The 18,267-nt window shown below is 32.6% G+C and overlaps 1 protein-coding gene across 1 annotated transcript in view; it reads right to left on the bottom strand.

The window, feature by feature from the left end:
* Positions 1–18,267, bottom strand: part of LOC108753430 (tRNA dimethylallyltransferase, mitochondrial) — a 102,952-nt gene that overhangs the window by 68,066 nt on the left and 16,619 nt on the right. Inside the window, exons 2-3 of the mRNA XM_018494977.1 lie at positions 8,839–8,976; positions 7,769–8,130 (exon numbers count right to left, since the gene is read on the bottom strand). Coding sequence (XP_018350479.1) covers positions 7,769–8,130; positions 8,839–8,976 — 500 coding nt within the window. The remainder of the gene's footprint in view (positions 1–7,768; positions 8,131–8,838; positions 8,977–18,267) is intronic.

Raw genomic sequence — 18,267 nt, forward strand, 5'->3', positions numbered from 1 at the left:
TGAATTTGATAAGAAGTCGACGCACAGATAAGAAGTTGGCGGATTTGTTACGCGGTATAATTACTCGAGGGAGAAAGATGTGTGTGATAGGTCTTGTCTTTTTTGCACTTTATCTTTCAGAGTAAATCAGCTTAACGTCTTAATAGAAGACGTTACTACCGCAACACATGCGAGGATGCAACAAAATATTATCCGATTAATCTCGCTTCTATATATACGTTCGGCATACTTCTGCAATTATTTTGTATAATTATACATATAATATAGGAAGAGACGTTCATAACGAGGAAACATACGCTGCAAGACACTAAATTACATCAGCAAGCTTATGAAAAGTCACTGGCGGCGGTTTTCGTGGTTTTTGGTACGCGGATCAGAGAAACTATATGCCTGCTAAATTAAGCCTGATTTACAGCCTTTACGTCGTGAAAATTCTCTCTTCCTATCCGTACTCGGTTTGTAACCGCAACTCTGCTCGACTATCCTGTGATTTATAAGGAAAGCCGTCTGTGTCCCCGAAGTACGTAACATTGAAACGCTTTCTACGGTGTTATAAGCAGAAGGGTACAGTTGTTATCGATACTTTGTGGAAGGTAATATATTTAAGAAGTCGGGAGAATAGCTAACCCCGAACACTTTGCTACAATGTTAGAAATGTATCGTATCAACCTAAGAATTGCCCTGTTAATTAATCCTTCACTCGTTTATGTCTGTAATAGAAAATCTTACTGCAATTATAGTTAATATAAGAAAGGTAAGGAGAATACAAGATTTGCATTTTTCTCCTCTTTTTAAAAAGTTGAATTTCTTTAAAAATATAATTAAAATATTCTTTTAGAAATCTTTCTATCAATTCCTGTTTTATTCCTGTTATATTCCATTTTTCTCCTCTTTTTAAAAAGTTGAATTTCTTTAAAAATATAATTAAAATATTCTTTTAGAAATCTTTCTATCAATTCCTGTTTTATTCCTGTTATATTCCATTTTTCTCCTCTTTTTAAAAAGTTGAATTTCTTTAAAAATATAATTAAAATATTCTTTTAGAAATCTTTCTATCAATTCCTATTTTATTGTCCTATTAATTTTCAAGTAATAATTTAGCAATTTTCCTATCGGTTACAAATATATAGAAAACCCCAACTGCAAGTGCCAAAGAACCGAAAGAAAACCGCAATCAAAAGGAGATTCGCACATTCTGGCACAGGCGAAACACCTGTCACGCGATATACACGTCCATAGTCCGGGTCGTAATTTTTACGCTTGGCAAAACAGGTAATCGCAAATCAAGTCGTTCCACGTGGTTCACGTGTATGTTTGCGCGCACATATGTGCAAAACGACGGAAAAGACGGAATATCATTGACATGTCATAAAAGTCGGAGAAAAAAACGATAATAGTATGCTTCGGTGTTTCTCGTCGTGTTAAGGGCACGACGTTTTATCGACATCAGTATTGCGTGCCAAGCAATATACGGGGTGTACGGTGACACGCGCGTATGCGTGCTATCTCAGCCCGACACGGTTTCAATTCATCATCACGCGCAAGCGCGAATGAGATTCTCTTGAAACTTTACATCTTGAAGAACTTTACTTCGAGAATCCTCGGGAGGTATATTGAGTGCATTGTGTCAAGATTAGAAGCTTTGAAACGTAATAGAAAATATTTGCAGATTGGAAAACACCTATTGAAACGCTGCGCTATCGACACGAAGAAGCCTTTAGGTAGAGCAGAATGTCATAAATAAATTAATGGTAGACTCTTTCTGTATGAAGTACAGGGTATCAATTATAAGTAAAAATGGAAGCCATTGTAGCGTTCCTCGAGAAACAATAAAATTTTTTAATCTAATGCAATCTGTACGAAAATCGTAGAAATCAACCTCCACTTTTGCAAAAGAAAATATAAAAGACAAGAACACGGTCAAAAAGGAGTAAATAATGTAATATAAATAATAATTTTTAATAATTCATATATTGTACTTGATTAATATATGGAAAAACATTTTCGATTTCTTTACTTGGTCTTTATCAGTTCCTGCAAGTGTAACAAATTAAAGTTTAAAATCTTGACATAAATAATATTCTAATATATTAATCACATACATTAAATTCTAATAAAGCTTTTTATTATTAGGGTTTTAGAAGAATTTAAAATTCTCAATTATACACTATATAAAGCACTATATTAAAACACAGAATAACTCGCAAACCATGCAACTTCTTAAAAAAAAAAAAAAAAAACCCTGTGGAAACCTCAAAAGTATTTTCAACTGAAAATTACAACTTAGCATAAATATAGAGAGTACGCTAATTAGTTTACATAAATAGAACAAAACTATGAAAAATAAGATTGTAAAACATAAAATTATTCTAGATAATTACACTATTTAAAAAACAGGAAAATATTCCAAAATCCATATGTTCCAGTAACAGGTTAATAATAAAATCCAACCATTAAACGACGATAAAATAATGACGACTGGAAAGTTAATTAAACACTTGTTACTCGATGTTTGCGCGAGTATTAAGTAAATATAATTCGAAACACCTACATTTCGTACAAAATGACGGGATAAAGAAAGGAAAATACGACAGCTGGCAACGCGTGGTCCTTGCTCAACCTAGTCCAACCCGATCTAAAGTATTCTATAAGATATATATATTCTATAGAGTTCGATGTCTTTTCACATAGGAGACGAAAGTGCGCGGGATAGCAACCGCGGAGGAAAAGGTGCTTCCGAAGAGCAGCTGCCGTATTGGTAGCCATATTGTGAAAGCGTAACAGTTGTCCAAAAGACGTGCCTGCTCTGCTCTGCTTTGCGCTGCCCTGACCCTACCTTGCCCTAATTGGCCATTGTCGATCATCTTGCACGGGATGTTGCATTCATGTCGAGGAAACTCGACGGTTGTGGACAATCTCTGCGCGGGAGCTGGACACGCGAATCTTACGGAAGCTAAATCAGCTCAAAAGGACTGCAGGAAAATGCATCACTCTACCGCCGTGACATTCATTGATGATGTTAGTCACGGTATGGTACGCGATCAATCGTTAATCATAATTAATCACTAACGGGGGATATATGAAGTAATTTCAATTATCGTGACATGTTTATACGGGAAAAGAATTTCTCGCTTGATTAATGATAACTGCGTAGAGACATGTAGGCTCGTGGAAGACTCCAGGATTCAGACCGCGTTGCGTCGCAATGTGTGTAACCGCAAATCGTTGTAATTGTGAACGTAGCTTTATATGCCGTTCGCGATTCTGCGAAAAACTCTCCGACAAAGTAACAGGTGGACCTACGGTGAATTCCGACGAGAACCGGGGCTCTTTCCTTCGTGCATCGAATTCACGTACGTTTCGAATGAGAAATGTGATCGAACATAAAGTAAATTCTACGTGTTGGACTACATTTATAATTACGGTTGCAATATATTCCATTCATATCGAAATTAAATATTTGCTGAATATATATAAATGAAGTTATAATTTCGTAATAATTTCACAATAACTTTAATTCTAATAAAAAAAATAAACTATAAATAAAGAAATTATTGTATAAACTGGAAATAAAAAAATTTAATTCCACAAATTAAAAGAAATAACAATTTCAAATTATAGTTTAAATAAAGCAAAAAAGGGAAATTTAGTTTCCTCTTTTCGCGGTATCTCTTTAAGTATTGTATGTTTAATTCTTTTTTTTTTTATCGCGGAGAACAGTTAGGTACCACATCTTATTAATAGGTAATGTTAATAAAAAGTTCGCTACTTGTATATCCTAGATATTTTCTCGCCTCCACATATCGCGCATTGACCCTTATCTATAGATATTATATTACGTACAATGAGCGTGATCAAAGAGATTTTACAAATGTGTGACTTACACTGACCTATGATTACAGCTAAGACACGTTTACATTTTATCGATGTGTGCTATCAGCTGATTGTTTGAACAAGATAATGTCCGAAGTTCTCAGCGATGGATGAAGTCGAGACAATTTGATTCATTTATCAGTTCATTTTTATGATTGACGTTATCTGATGATGGCATACATAAATAGAAATAAATAAAAATTTTAAGAGAAAAAGAGAAAGAGAAAGCAAAATATAAATCATAAAAATTATTCCATCAAAGTAGATTGATAATCAATTAATCAAGATTTATTAAAATATTGATAATTAAAGATGTAAATTTAGAAAATATCTCCAGATAAAATTTTGATTTTTATAATTTAATGTTGTATAATTTTTTTAACGACTGAATATATCGCTGTATTGTTTTTTTTTCAAATTTTTTAGAAAAATAAAATAATTTCGGGAAATATTCGAATTATCACGATACAAAAATTTAATTCAAACGATCTAATTTTTTAGTGTGTGAAATGTCCAGGCTATCCTTAATAAATTTTACGAAATTGTTTTTACACAAGAAAAAAGATAAAACGAGAAAACTTTAAATACTGCAATTCTCAAATGTTATCAACGTATTAACATAAGTTCGCACGTGTTCATGAATGGTAAAACTCAAGTTACCTGCAACATCATTGCACGTCAGCTAATTAATTATTCAATTACAAGAACAATAGCGCGCGGCATTAGTCGGTTCACAGCCTCTGCTTATATATATCAAGGCCATTTTTCCAATCCGGTCTATTCCAAGACAATTCAACACGGGAATATCGCCGAAAGTAGAACGAAATTTTATTTAACGTTCCCCTAAACATTTCATTCGAATAACGTTGAACAAACTACAAGTGCCGTATTATTCGAGTAAAAAGTGCTTACTAATTAGTAAGGGAAAACTTAAATATTAGCCATCGATGAGGCACTGTAAACGTAAGGTTGATTCGGCTGTTAACTTTTCAGCTGTTATCTCACGAATCTTTAAGCAATTCATTTTTATAGCATTGCTCAAACAAAATTTTATAATATCACGGATTGCAGCATCTGAGTGTCTTTCGTAAAATTTTCGTAATTTATCGTAATGTTCAAAGAGAGAATTAGTTTTGAAAATTCATTATATTCGCTTTAGTTCAAAGAGAGAATTAGTTTTGAAAATTTATTATATTCGCAACTAAAATTTAATGGAGTTTTACGCAAAAAGTTAACAATTAATTAGTAATAACTTCAGTGAATCAATAGATACACAACAAGGTTTTGCTAAAAGATTTAAAATTTGCTGGATACAGATCTGAAAATAATTTTGTTATTGAACTATAAAAAACAATTATGTTGAATACAAAAAATGATGAACAATCCTGCCAAAGTTTTAATATTCTTGCTATCAATTTGAATTTACAATAAAATTATTTTCGGATTTGTATTCAGCAAAATCATTCCGTGTACATTGAAAGAAAAGATTGGTGCGGCGAATTAAAAATGCTCTTCCATATTCAGCCAATTGTTTCTTTCAGTGTAACATTTGTAAAAGCTTATTCCCGAACAATTTTTCCTTTGATAACACGTGCAATATTAATAATTTTTTCATCGCAATAACTGATTCAATTATATTATATCATCGCAGTGAGATATAACAAGATTATATGTATCTATATACAATACATTACCGCTCATGGAAGCTCTCAGAGCCCCATAAATTTTATGTCAAAAATTAGGATATTATAAAATCACAATTATGTTATTTTTTTATATATTTTACTTCTACATATACTAACACCAATTGCAACAGCTTCATGAATTATTTTTAATATTAATTATTTTATATATGTGTTGTGTGTGCGTGTGTGTGTGTGTGTCAAAATTGTTTAATTTCATAGAACATTGATATTGTATAGTTATCTCTATTTCGTAGAACATCGACATAATATAATAAGAAATTTCAAAAGTTCACTTTGGCATATAAAAAAATTGAAAAAAAAAATGTCAGATCTTTGCTGCATCTTTGTCAATTTGAGTGACTTAAACATTATGGACATGTGAGCTAATTATTCTTGTATCATTCTTGAGGAGGACTCCAAAGACAGTCGAAACACTCAAAATAAAGAAGACATCAGGAATCCAATTTCTGATTATTGATTGTTCACTAAATAATTGTGCCGTTTATCGATGCTGACTCTCATTAGTCTATTATAGTTATTTTTTTTGTTATTGTTTAAAATTCGAGCGTCCTAATATAATTATTGTTATTATAAAATTGAAAATAATTTATCGTTTTTGCAACTGGTATTAGTACAAATATCCTACGATACAATATAAAAGAATAACAACTGTTATATAGTAAAATAACAATTATTTTATAACAATTTTTTACATGAACATTTGATAAAATCTGAGTGTCGGAATTTCTACGAACAGCATGCATATGTTTATATGTTTGTAGATACATATATTAATATATGTGTAATACGGCGTGTATAAATATATATGTTGGTATCTAAGTATAAATATATGTATTATAATAAGCAAAACAATGTACAGTAGACGATGCGAACTGTATCTTAATTCTATCACCGAAAGTAGGTCACAACTTTATCAGTCGCAGTGAGGAAGCAGAATTTCATAAGTTCGGAACGTTTTTAAGGCTTTACGATCGCCTTGAGACTTATTTGCACGACAACCGAGTGGAAAATGCTAATGGATTCAATGAATTAAATTAGCAATTATTACATGCCAGGAATACTGACCACTTGATTAATACCCGTTTCTTTTGATATTAAATGTAATGCGACAAGTGGCATTACAACGATTGCCAGACATTAAATAACACAAAATTGATCGCATGATGCCTTTCAATAAAACACCGTAATTAATTGTTCGAAATCGCAAATACGAGAAAAATTGCATTTATACACGCTAGGCTAAACAGTGTTTATCATTTAAAAATGCAATTAGTAATCAATTTCAGTTTTAAATATATTAATTCCGTTTTAAATATTTATTAGTTTTAAACATAAGATTGAATACTATTCTGTTAAAAAATTAATAAGAATTTCAAATTATATACCTATATGTTTGCAAAACGGTACGTTGAGTTTTCGCATTAGATTTGTCGTGATTATAATTAATTTAATATATATGTTATTAAGGATATATCTGAGTCATTTTTGCAAATAATAACGTTAAGTGTTAATGTTTACACTTTAAATAAACTATATAAGTTTGAATGAATATAGTTGAAAATTATTTGGTAAATCATCAATGACTTAATTTACAGTTTTTTCGTAATATAGATATGTTTAACTACTTTAACTATAAATATATTATTAACCGCCGACATTAAAAAACCTTTTGAAAACTAAAAGTCTTATCAACATATTTCATTTTGATTGCAATACAAGCAATTAATAATAATATTAATAATACTCTATTCACCAGTAGATCATATTATACATCGTAGTTATAATATAACAAAATACATAAAAATAGCCCTTTTTGCAAATTACATTGCAAATTTTTCAAAGTTTTTACGTGATGGCGCAATTTGGAAAACGCATTCACATTCCTATTTAATTAATCCTATTAAACAAAAAACTATAAAAAGTGACTAGTCTTATTTGAAAAAAGTCATTTTTTGTCAAACAGTATTATGTAGAATGCTCAAACCAATTGCTAGACTAGCAAAACTTTTTGCAGCATTGCTCGTCATGCTCGAGTTTCCTACTTAATTATTTTGATGACTCAACAGAATATTATTTTCAAGTATGTGTATCTACCTAAAGATACATTAAAATCAACAAAATCGTTCTTTCCGTGTATTCATCTAAACAAAAGCAATCAACATTCTAATAATCACAAATTTGCATCTTACCTTATAACTTTTCGTCTGTTATTGGGATGCAATTTGAACGCCATCTCCGGATCGATCTTCATCAGTCTTTGGTGTAGCTCCTCGTTGCTGCCATCGTATACTCTCGCGTCGAATTTCAACTTCTTCGGCGCCGTCTCATCATCATCGTCATCGCTGTCATTCAGTCGATCTTGTACATTGTATCGATCGTCCGATCTGTTTTCGATCGACGTGCTTGAATTGGTCGCGCTTGAATTGACCTGCATCGACGGTTCTTTCGGATCAGAATCGGTTATAAGAATCTCCCATAGTACTGATTCTATGTAATAGTTCGTACCACCGACGACGATCGGTAGTTTCCTCCTGGCCAGCAGATTGTCTATCTATATCGATAGAAAAGGAAAGAGTTGGAGTAGAGTGTAGATAAAAGTAGGACCGAGCGATCTGCGCGGGAGACCGTGGCTAATGATCGTATCAAGGTCTTCGCGAGGATCAGGGGCGTTCCAATTGGCTTCGTTCAAGATCTTTATTTTACGAAGTCGATTTCGCGAACCGAGCTGTGAACTCGTCGCTTATAGTTTCACCGAGAGAGTCGATGTAATTATAAATCTTAGCACATAACAATAAGTAAGCCGTTTCGTACTGGCCAGAAAGAGAAACGGAAGAAAAAAGATATCACTTCCGACATCTGTGATTCATTAAGCACTCTTTGTACGTTTTTTCGTTAATACGTTCTGAGAAGAATGACTTGCTTACCTAATGATTTTATCTACATGACAGCTTCGCGGATTCTTTTTTAACATTCTCTTAATTTTCAGAGATATTATATAATTAACTTATTATAAATCAATCCTCGCTTGATTAGATCCAAGACGCAATACAAAAATAAATTATTAAGCATTGCATTATTCATGCATGTAACTTGTAATCATTATTATCGTAAATTATGAAGTTTTCTGCTAGTTTGTAAGAAAATAATAATTGAACGCTCTTTATTGAACATCATCCTTATTGCCACGTAATTATAGCTGTCGCGTTAAATCGTCGGGCATCCGTTAACGCGGAAAAAGAGAACGAGATGTGACGATTACGATCGGCAGGGCCATGTTCCTAAAGTCGATTACGGAGAAGTTGGTCAGCGGGTCCACGATGTCCAGCATGTGATGCGGCGCCGCCTTTCTTTCCACTGGGGTCACCTTCGCGGTAACGATGTCCAGGCCTTTGTACACCTGCGGGCCGAGAGAGAATCGTCGTAATTAAAAGTGAAATAACGAGGGACCGGCGAGACGCAGTTATGAAAGAAATAAGTAACGGTTAATAAATAATGAATGAATAGAAATAATGCGATATCGAATGATTCCGTTAATTGCGCCGCTTATGCGATTTTGCGACCGAGGATAAATGCAACAAATAACGCAAACGACAATCAACAAAATCGTGCTCGACTCAAAATTATAAAAGTTGAAAAAAGATATCGAGTCAATCATCCACAAAAAATTATTGCCGTCGATGTAACGAAAATTTACGCAATTTCTTATCGGCGCAATTTATAATCTTATCGAATTTTACTTGAATATGTCGTGATAAAAATGACGTCGCACGAGAATTCTTAAAGAGTTGCCAAGAATTTTGTCAAAATCATTACTTTTCTGCAAGCTATTAATATAATCACGTATTTGTAGCTCTTTTTCAACGTGTATTAAATTATTCAAACTTTTGTACATATATAATAAATGATAATGTTGGATGCAATTATTTAAAAGCTATTAGCAATAAAGCATAAACAGATTTTTTCACGTAAAACACCTGTTATATCATTTCAGTGAACTAATATATTAAGATGCACAGTATTATAAAGATAATAAAATTATATCAGCAATATCTCAATAATCCGAATTCAAAAACCACTGTTAATATTTCTTCATTTCTTTTTCAAATTTGCATTTACAAGATGAGTCGGCAGTGCTGTTAAATAAAGAGCAGGTATATGTAAGTTCGAGGTCAGTTCGAGAGTAAATGAGAATGATGGTCCCACATAAAGGAAAACATTATATAGTGGCTTCCCGACAAATGTGAGAAAAATACAAAACGTAAAAAAACTATGTTTTTAATGAGATCTGCTTGAAATAACGCTTATAAACATGATTTGCGTGTGGCGTGCAAAAATAGAAGATCTAAATACAGTAAATCCTTACATACTCTGATAACGATAATGATTTTTTTATATAATGTTTGCGGCAACTCTAGTATTATACGCAATAAATTATTCTTATATTACGCAGTATGTTTTCTAAAGGAGGATACCTAAAAACGACTTAAAAGCAACTTTCAAATGATAATATAGCAAAATTTGGCATTCTATCCATTTTTTTTTCCATAACGAGGAATGTATTCCTAAATATAATTTTTAAAATATATATTTTGAGATATAACAAATTTCGTAGGTATAATTTGAAATCTGTTTTTCGTTTCTCTAATGATTTAATGTAGTACCTTTCTATTAATTCTCTTTGTCCAATATGATTCTTAAGATTTGCTAAGTTTTTTCTGCTCGTTTTTTCTGCTAAAATTTTATAACGGATTTATTATATCAAACAGATGATATTTTCTTCTTGAACGTGCTAAATAAAATTTATATCGCGTCATGCAGTTGAAATACACTTGAACCGTGTAACCAACAAAGATTGAGACAAGTGTCCAACCTTCGTTCCACTTCGCTCGCCAGCATGAATGAGCTCCCGATCAGAAACCTCGTACATCGTTTCTATAGTGATGAAATGTCGAAGAGAAATATAGCGAAGTATCGGCAACGTTCTCAGCGATGGTGACCGACTACCGACTGAACAGCTGCGACTCGAAATCCATTAATCCATTCCTACTAATAAAGATTAACTTTAATCTCGGTTTAATTTACTCTTCATCTTCTTTTCATTCTTAGAAAGATAAAACGTAAGTTAAAATCAAGATTAAAGTTAATCTCTATTAAGATAGAAATGGATATAAGTCTCATCGAAAGTGTCAAACGCAAAATCAGAAAATTTTAGAGATACTAGTATGTACCATCGATTATTATCAATTAACAACGAGTCAACGATTCAATCATGCATTATTAAAATAATAGTCACACAGGAGCCAATAATAATTGCGCTTTGCTCTGTGTAAATAAAGGCAAAAATAAAAATAAATAGAAAAAAACAGAGAAAATAGAGAAAATAAAATTAAAGAGAAATGAAAAAATAAAATTACAGAATGGAAGAAAAAAATGGAAATATATCTCCGATGTTCTAATATTTACAGTTAAGTTATGATTATTCTCATTAATAAAATTGCAGAGAAATCTTTGTAACATAACATTTTTGACACAGCACAAAAGTAAATTAATAATATTCCAAAGGCATCCACATCGGTTTCACCATTTGTCAATATAATTAATAATCAGTTAGTAAGATTTCTTTTACCGACGATTCTCCCATTTTTCTGCGAAAATGTACTCGTGCTTTGGCACTGATATATATCCGCTTTCTATAATTCGAGAAGAATCCAGTATGTATAAAGTACGTGCTTAGAGGCTCAATAGTGCCTTCAATCACTTTTCTACTTCGTTAATCGCACGGTTAGCAAACGAAGTTCCGCCAGTACTTCGTGATTCGCTTACACAATGGAGAAGATATAGAAGTAAAGCGAAGGAACAGTAGAATTCGTGTAACGTTCGAAGTAGAAACGAAGTCAGACACATGTTAACAAGTATATCTCGCAACCAAGCCTGGCAACCAAGATTCCATTGAGTCCTTTAACTATTTAACGCGCTAAATGGTGTTTTTTTCCATCCATTGAAACTATTGACTGGATCAATTACATCGGCTCTTAGCGTTTAGAAATCTGTACAATTATCGTCCAATTCCATCAGTCGTTTGGCGATTTGAGAAAGATAGCTTTATATGCGTATCAACATTATCTTGTCAATGACGCAAGTTATTTGAAATTTAAAGCCGCAAGTGGCAATCTTATTAAAGTACTTAAATCACTCAAACGCCAATGACTATTATTATCACAAGCGTAAGAAGATTCATAACTTTCATGATTAAATTAATATGTTACTTGCCGTGTAGAATATCAATTAATTTGATAAAATATTAATGAAATTTCTTAAAGACACGAAATTAAAAAACATTAGATCGACATCGATAGACTTGTCAGGAATAGTAACCTGGTAATCCGTTAGATGTATGATGCATCCGATGGAACAGGTTTCCAAGGTTTCTAGTATATGTCCAATATCTTGAATGACCACGTTCACAACCTTCATTAGCCTTCATTCATCAGGCACTTATCGGATAAACTGTTTTATTATGATGTCCAGTCCATCCGAAGAAATTCAAAGCAATGTATCAGTAAACGATCAAAGAATCGTTCGAGCCGAACATCATCGATTGATGAACTATAATATTTGCATCAGGGTTGGTAAAGACTAATGTTTTTCTTTTTTAAGAATAAAACGTATTGTGTTTTTTCTTAAATATGTTTTTAATACTTCAAATATGCTTTAAGCTTAAAAAACATATTTAAAACATATTAAAAACATCAATTAAGCATGTTTTAAACTGCTTAAAACACGTTTAAAACATGTTTTTTACCAATCCTGATTTGCATAGACAATAAATTAATTTATCGATTAATTTATCGATAGAAATGAGTTCAAACAAACTGCTCTGATTTTTAACAAATTTTTAAAAAAGAGATAATCGTAATTTATGGAAATATAAGAGGAAATAAAATCATGATATGCAGACATAAATATAATTCTAATTAACTACAATAGATTTTTGAAGATTATTTTTTCCTTTCCTATTTTAAATAAAAATTTCTATTAATCTAATAATATTCCATTAATTCAGGATAATCATTTTTAACTTCTCAAATAAAGATATCGAAATAGTTCGTCCACGCACGAAAAATGTCACTTGCCGAGTGGTATTCATTGTGTAATCAAGAACATGTCGCAAGCAAAAATGTTAATCGCTTACTCCACATTTCGTCGCACTATATAATTCGCACACCGTTTCGAAAATAGTCTCAAACAAATCTATTCGCGCAATGTGCACACTAATTAGCGTCGTCCATCGTTTTTGCCGAACTTTCCGAACAGGTTCGAGAGCGACGTTCTCCTGTATAAGTTATGTTGAAAGATCTTAAGTGATTAGAGAAAAGAAGAAAGTATCAAATCATAAGGACAAGATTAGCAAAGATTGGCAAAGTTCAATGGCAGAAACCGGATAATAACCGCTGTTTCCTATTATCAAAGTTAGCGGTCGCTGAGTAAGATCTCTCCCATGTTTCATTCGTTCATTTAAGATTTTAAAACAATATATTCCTAAATCGTACTTTAAAGATGTAAAAAATTTTGAGATTTAATAACACAGATTGCGAGGAGCGTTATTGTATTATTTTATCCTTGTTTTATGTCCACTGAACAATAGAATGATATAACAGCGTTAATAGTGAGCTACAAATACGCAGGAACGAAATTAGATTTTCTCATAAAGAATTTTTTCTATGACATCATCTTTATTTTTTAACAGTTTGAAAATGTATACAGACGAAAGATGACATGATGAAAAATTACACGAAATGCAAAAGATTATAAGATCTGTCCTTTCCAGTTAAGCATGGTAATTTTTCCTCTCCACGTTGGAGAAAAAAAAGAGAGAAAAGGAAGAGATAAATGGTATAAGAAGTTCTGCCAATGAGAACAGATCGATTTCCGATGAAAAATCGACATTTCAAATACTGAAGTTTGCTAGAATTGATCGAACAGTCACATCTAATTTCGTATAAGTCTGACGTATTACATAATAAAGAACACTGTCGAAGTGATAGCTAGGATTAATCGATGGCTTAAGTAAAATAGGCGTCGAAATCTAAAGGAGCGAGACACCATTTGTCTTTCTCGTCTTGTTCATCACCTCGTAAAGTCGTAACCAGCTCGTCAGCAAGTAAGTGGCATTCCACGACGTGGCGTTGGCGGAAGTCACAGCCGTTCTAGACGGATCTAATTCGAGACTTCAGAAATAGACGAGAGAAGGAGCGAAGAGGGATCCGAAGGGAACGGCGTGCGAACGTTTCTAGACTCAAGGTCGCGAAGTTAAGGAGTCTGGAGAAGAGTCGTGTCGACCAATCGGAATAAATAGAGCGTTTCTAACGTGCTTCGATACGAGAAGAAATTTGTGGATTGGATATATCTTCTTGCGCCGTGATTTGTCAATAATGCTGAAGGAGCCTCTCGCTCCTCGCTCGCAACAACAATTATCGAAGTTACCGGCAAATCGTAAGGCAATTATGCGAGATTTACTGATCGATGCGTAAGTTATTCGAGCATCGAGACTTCCAGAAAAGTCTTAAGGCATAGCAATCGCACTCTATACTAAACTTTCCGAAGAAAAATCGAAGTTATGAAATTATGAAGCAAAATAAAATTATGAAAAAAAATAAGCTGAGTTTTTTATGACTTGACTAAAATAGTCACAATCAGTGCACAAAGTGCACTTTTATATATCGTTATTGTAATATTAAATTCATAATGTCAAATTATATTCAATTTAAGTGATTTTTCATCATTCCAAATATACTTCACTGTTTCTACTCACTACATCGTAAAGGAAGATGTGTAAAGCAGGATGTTGTACCCTCGGATTTACATTAGACAATTATTTTTTGTATTGTATGATTATTAGAAATATCAAAAATAATCATTATATGAGAAAAAAATCATAAAACTCAATTTGATATTAAAGCTTTAATAAGATTTGTATAATATTTTCTGAAATTTATGTACATTATTAATAAAAAGAAAAAAGAAAATGGAATTCTATTGTTTTGCAAGTTATTAATTCGCTATTATTTAGCGAATTTAAATGAATACTAAATCAGTTTGTACTTGGCTTTCGTTTTACTGAGGAAGATTTAAATCATGAGTCAAAATGTTTGTAGTTAACTTCGTTGGTAAGTGCATTTTCCAACATTGTTTGGAAGCTCAGACATTTTACTTATACTTAATTTATTCTTGGAGCCACAAAAGCAGTTTTATTTTTATTAAGTTCTATTACTTTTCAGTTTTTATTAAATACACAAGCATTATTCTCCAACAAATATTACAAACTTAAGTTTGGAAAGGTATTTTTTAAAGCAGCTTTCTTAAAAAAAAAAGGGGGGGGGGGGAAAAAGAAAAGCACTCACATTAAGATCTGCGAATTTTAACGCGATTTGAAAAATTCTAGGCACAGACTAAATTGAAAAGGAGGTTATCAAGTAGGTTTTTTCCATGATGAATATTTAATCAGTAGAAAGGGCAGGTAGGTCGCGTAGCGGCACATTACCCGTTGTTATGACATTAGAATTGCTTAGACGAATCCGTTTTTCGAATTCGTGTAAGCATGTGCGGCACGACGTGCTAACTTCCCAGGATATCCGACCGGACAATACCATGACATAATGACTTCCCGAAGCGGGCACAAGGACAAACGAAAACTTCAATTTCTCCTCAGGCAACTTGTATTAGGTATGTCAGTTGATATACGCCTTCTTAATATTCATCGATGATTATACGGATCTGACTTCGTAACTTTGAGAGACGTTTTTTTGCAGCTTAATAACTTCAACGGTATTAAAATACGTATCATCTTCGATTTCTTCTACGCAATCGTGGCAATACAATTTGCAATCGTTCTATAACGAACTCACTTAAATTATTAACAAGATAAAATTTTTTCTTATCATCATTTCTACTTCTTCGATTAATGGTACAAAAAAAATTTCTTGAAGCGAATAAAGATATTGGAAGATATCTGCTTTTAATAAAATAAAAGACTACAGCAATCCGATGTATCGTCTGAAGTATACAGAGTGTCCCGAATTTAAATTGCTAAACCTCGGGAGCTTGTAGGAAATCGACAAACTAAGAAAAACAGAATTTACATTTTGTGACACATATAGAAGTCAAAAAACGAAAAACAAAATATTATATAACTTAGGGCCGGTTATTTCATCTTTCGATAAATTTTTTACGCGTTAGATAAGTCCGATAATGTGATTGGGTAATCTTAATTGCTACTTATCTAATGTATAAAATTTACGGAAAGGTGGAACAGACCCTTAAGGGATTGGATTACCTTGATATTTAAGGTTGTTTTTAAAATACGGATAAAAAGTGTAATAATCTGCGTACAATTATTGTAATATATAAATACGCGCGAGTGAGATGTTAACAGTTAAAGCATATAACATTAACGTCAAAGAATATTGATTATATAATACAAAAAATTAGTATTAAAAGAGCATTAATTTCTTTCATACGTTAAAATCAAATTGGCACAAAGTTATTGATTAAGTCACAAATGTTATAAAGATGAATGATTTAAATAAAGTATGATTTGAATAAAATTCAAGAAATATATAGGCCACAAATGATTTATTCGCACGATCATCTGTAATTGTTCGAAAATGTCTCGCGTGAAACACGAAAGAAAGAAGGAGGACGGGTTCTTCTTCTTCTTCTTCCTTCTAGAGTGCACCCAGGGAATCTTAAGCAGCGTTCATATGCAAATGACCGCGTGCACTTAAGGGTCCCCGGGTTCGTTCGAGTCGTGTCGTAAAAAATCCTCGGAGATGCGGAATCTCTCTTTGTCGGCTCAGTTTTCATGACAGTTACTACCCATTGGCCCGCTGACTTTAAGTCGAACTCAATAAAAATCAAAGTTGAACGAATGCCAACAATAATGAATCGTAAGTCCGTGACTATATGAGCATCCGTGACTCTAAGGCCCAATTGCATCAATGTCACTTTGACTTTAAGCAAGACTTAAAACTCTATCCGTCTCGTTTTAAAGCCAAAAAAAGTCAGAGACGGAAAGAGTTGTAAGCCTCACTTGAAATCAAAGTAACGTTGGTGCAATCGAGCCTAAGAGAAATTAAGTAATGCCAACGATTAGTAAACGCAGCGCACGCCCGTGCAATTATTCATGTCGCGCAGAAATTTATCGTGAATAGTATATAATCTTTGGTTGAAACTCGATAGAGAAAGACGGAATTATACAAAAACGTAAATAAATAAAATTCAAACTTATAATAATTGCTTAAGAATTGTAAAATATGATAAGATACACGGATAATCTGCACAATTCGAAAACCTCGTAAAAAAATAATCTTTTTCTTATTATTTAAGAAATATTATATATATGTATATATACATATATATTCCTAATAATAATAATAATAATAATAATAATAGTATATATACATATGCATATGTATAATATATAAAAATAATATTTTTCTCAAAATACAATAAATACTTTGATGAGGTTATACGCAAAATATCCAATAATTAAACCTTTTTAAATAAATTCTTCAATTAATTTGAGCTCAATTCTTCCTTAACATAATAATAAAAAAATAATGTTTAAACATAAACAATTTAAAAGCTTATATATAAATATATTTTAAATTGGTATCACAATTGATATAACAGAACTTTAATTCGTCTTTTTTTAATTCGTCAAAGTAAAATGTTAATGTTTTACTAAAATATCAATTAACTATAAACGATTAATTCAAGAAAATATTAAACATTAAAAACAAAAAAAAATGTTATGATAATTTGCTAATAAACTTTTGCTAAGAAAACACTGAACATAAGTTAAAAAAAACTTTTATGGATACTTTAACGTATTATTACAAAAATATTCTTATTAAAGCAAGCCTGTATAAAAAATAAAATAAAATAAATATAATTATATTTAATTATTCAGCCATAGCGATATCAGATATACGATTCGCATTGGGTTATGGAATAACCGTTGGGTTCCGAAGTATGAAAGTACATTGAAGCAATTTGACGGTCTTAAGGATAAGTATCATTCAAGTAGATTAATCTGGAGGTACGACAACGAGAACGAGCTCGAACTTGTAGGAAGCAGATGCCGGACCTTGAAGTATTCCGCGAGAACCGTATCGCTTTGGGGTACCTGTACGAAAACTGGTCCGGTGGAGCGAAATGGCGCATACAAACGATCTCGTCTCCGCTCTCTCCCAAAGAGATGGACCCTCTCCTTCTTTTTCTCTCTTCTTCCGCCTCTCTTTCACTATCACTCTCTCTGTCTCTCCTTGCCGCGCTCTCATCTCTCGATCGGATCGTCCGTCTTCGTTCGACCGCCGTCACAAAATAGCGTCCCCCATGTGTTCTCGACTCAAGAGTTTCTCACGTCATCCTCTTATCAAGTTCAGAAACCGGTCCTCCCTCTTTCCCTCCACGTTGTCCACGATCACGCGCAAATCATCGACCGCGTAGGCGAAAGATGCCGATCTATTACCTCCGGTCTTTCCGCCCTCCCTGTCTTTAAACATTTATTAGGCCACATTTTTTTAACTCTCAACGATAGAGATAATGGGGAAATAAGTAATTTTTTTAATGTGTATCTTCGGGAATCGTCATAACCGCTCTTTACTCTTTACATAATTTTTTAGTT

This window comes from Trachymyrmex septentrionalis, unplaced genomic scaffold (assembly GCF_001594115.1).
Source record: "Trachymyrmex septentrionalis isolate Tsep2-gDNA-1 unplaced genomic scaffold, Tsep1.0 scaffold7, whole genome shotgun sequence".
Lineage (NCBI taxonomy): Eukaryota > Metazoa > Arthropoda > Insecta > Hymenoptera > Formicidae > Trachymyrmex > Trachymyrmex septentrionalis.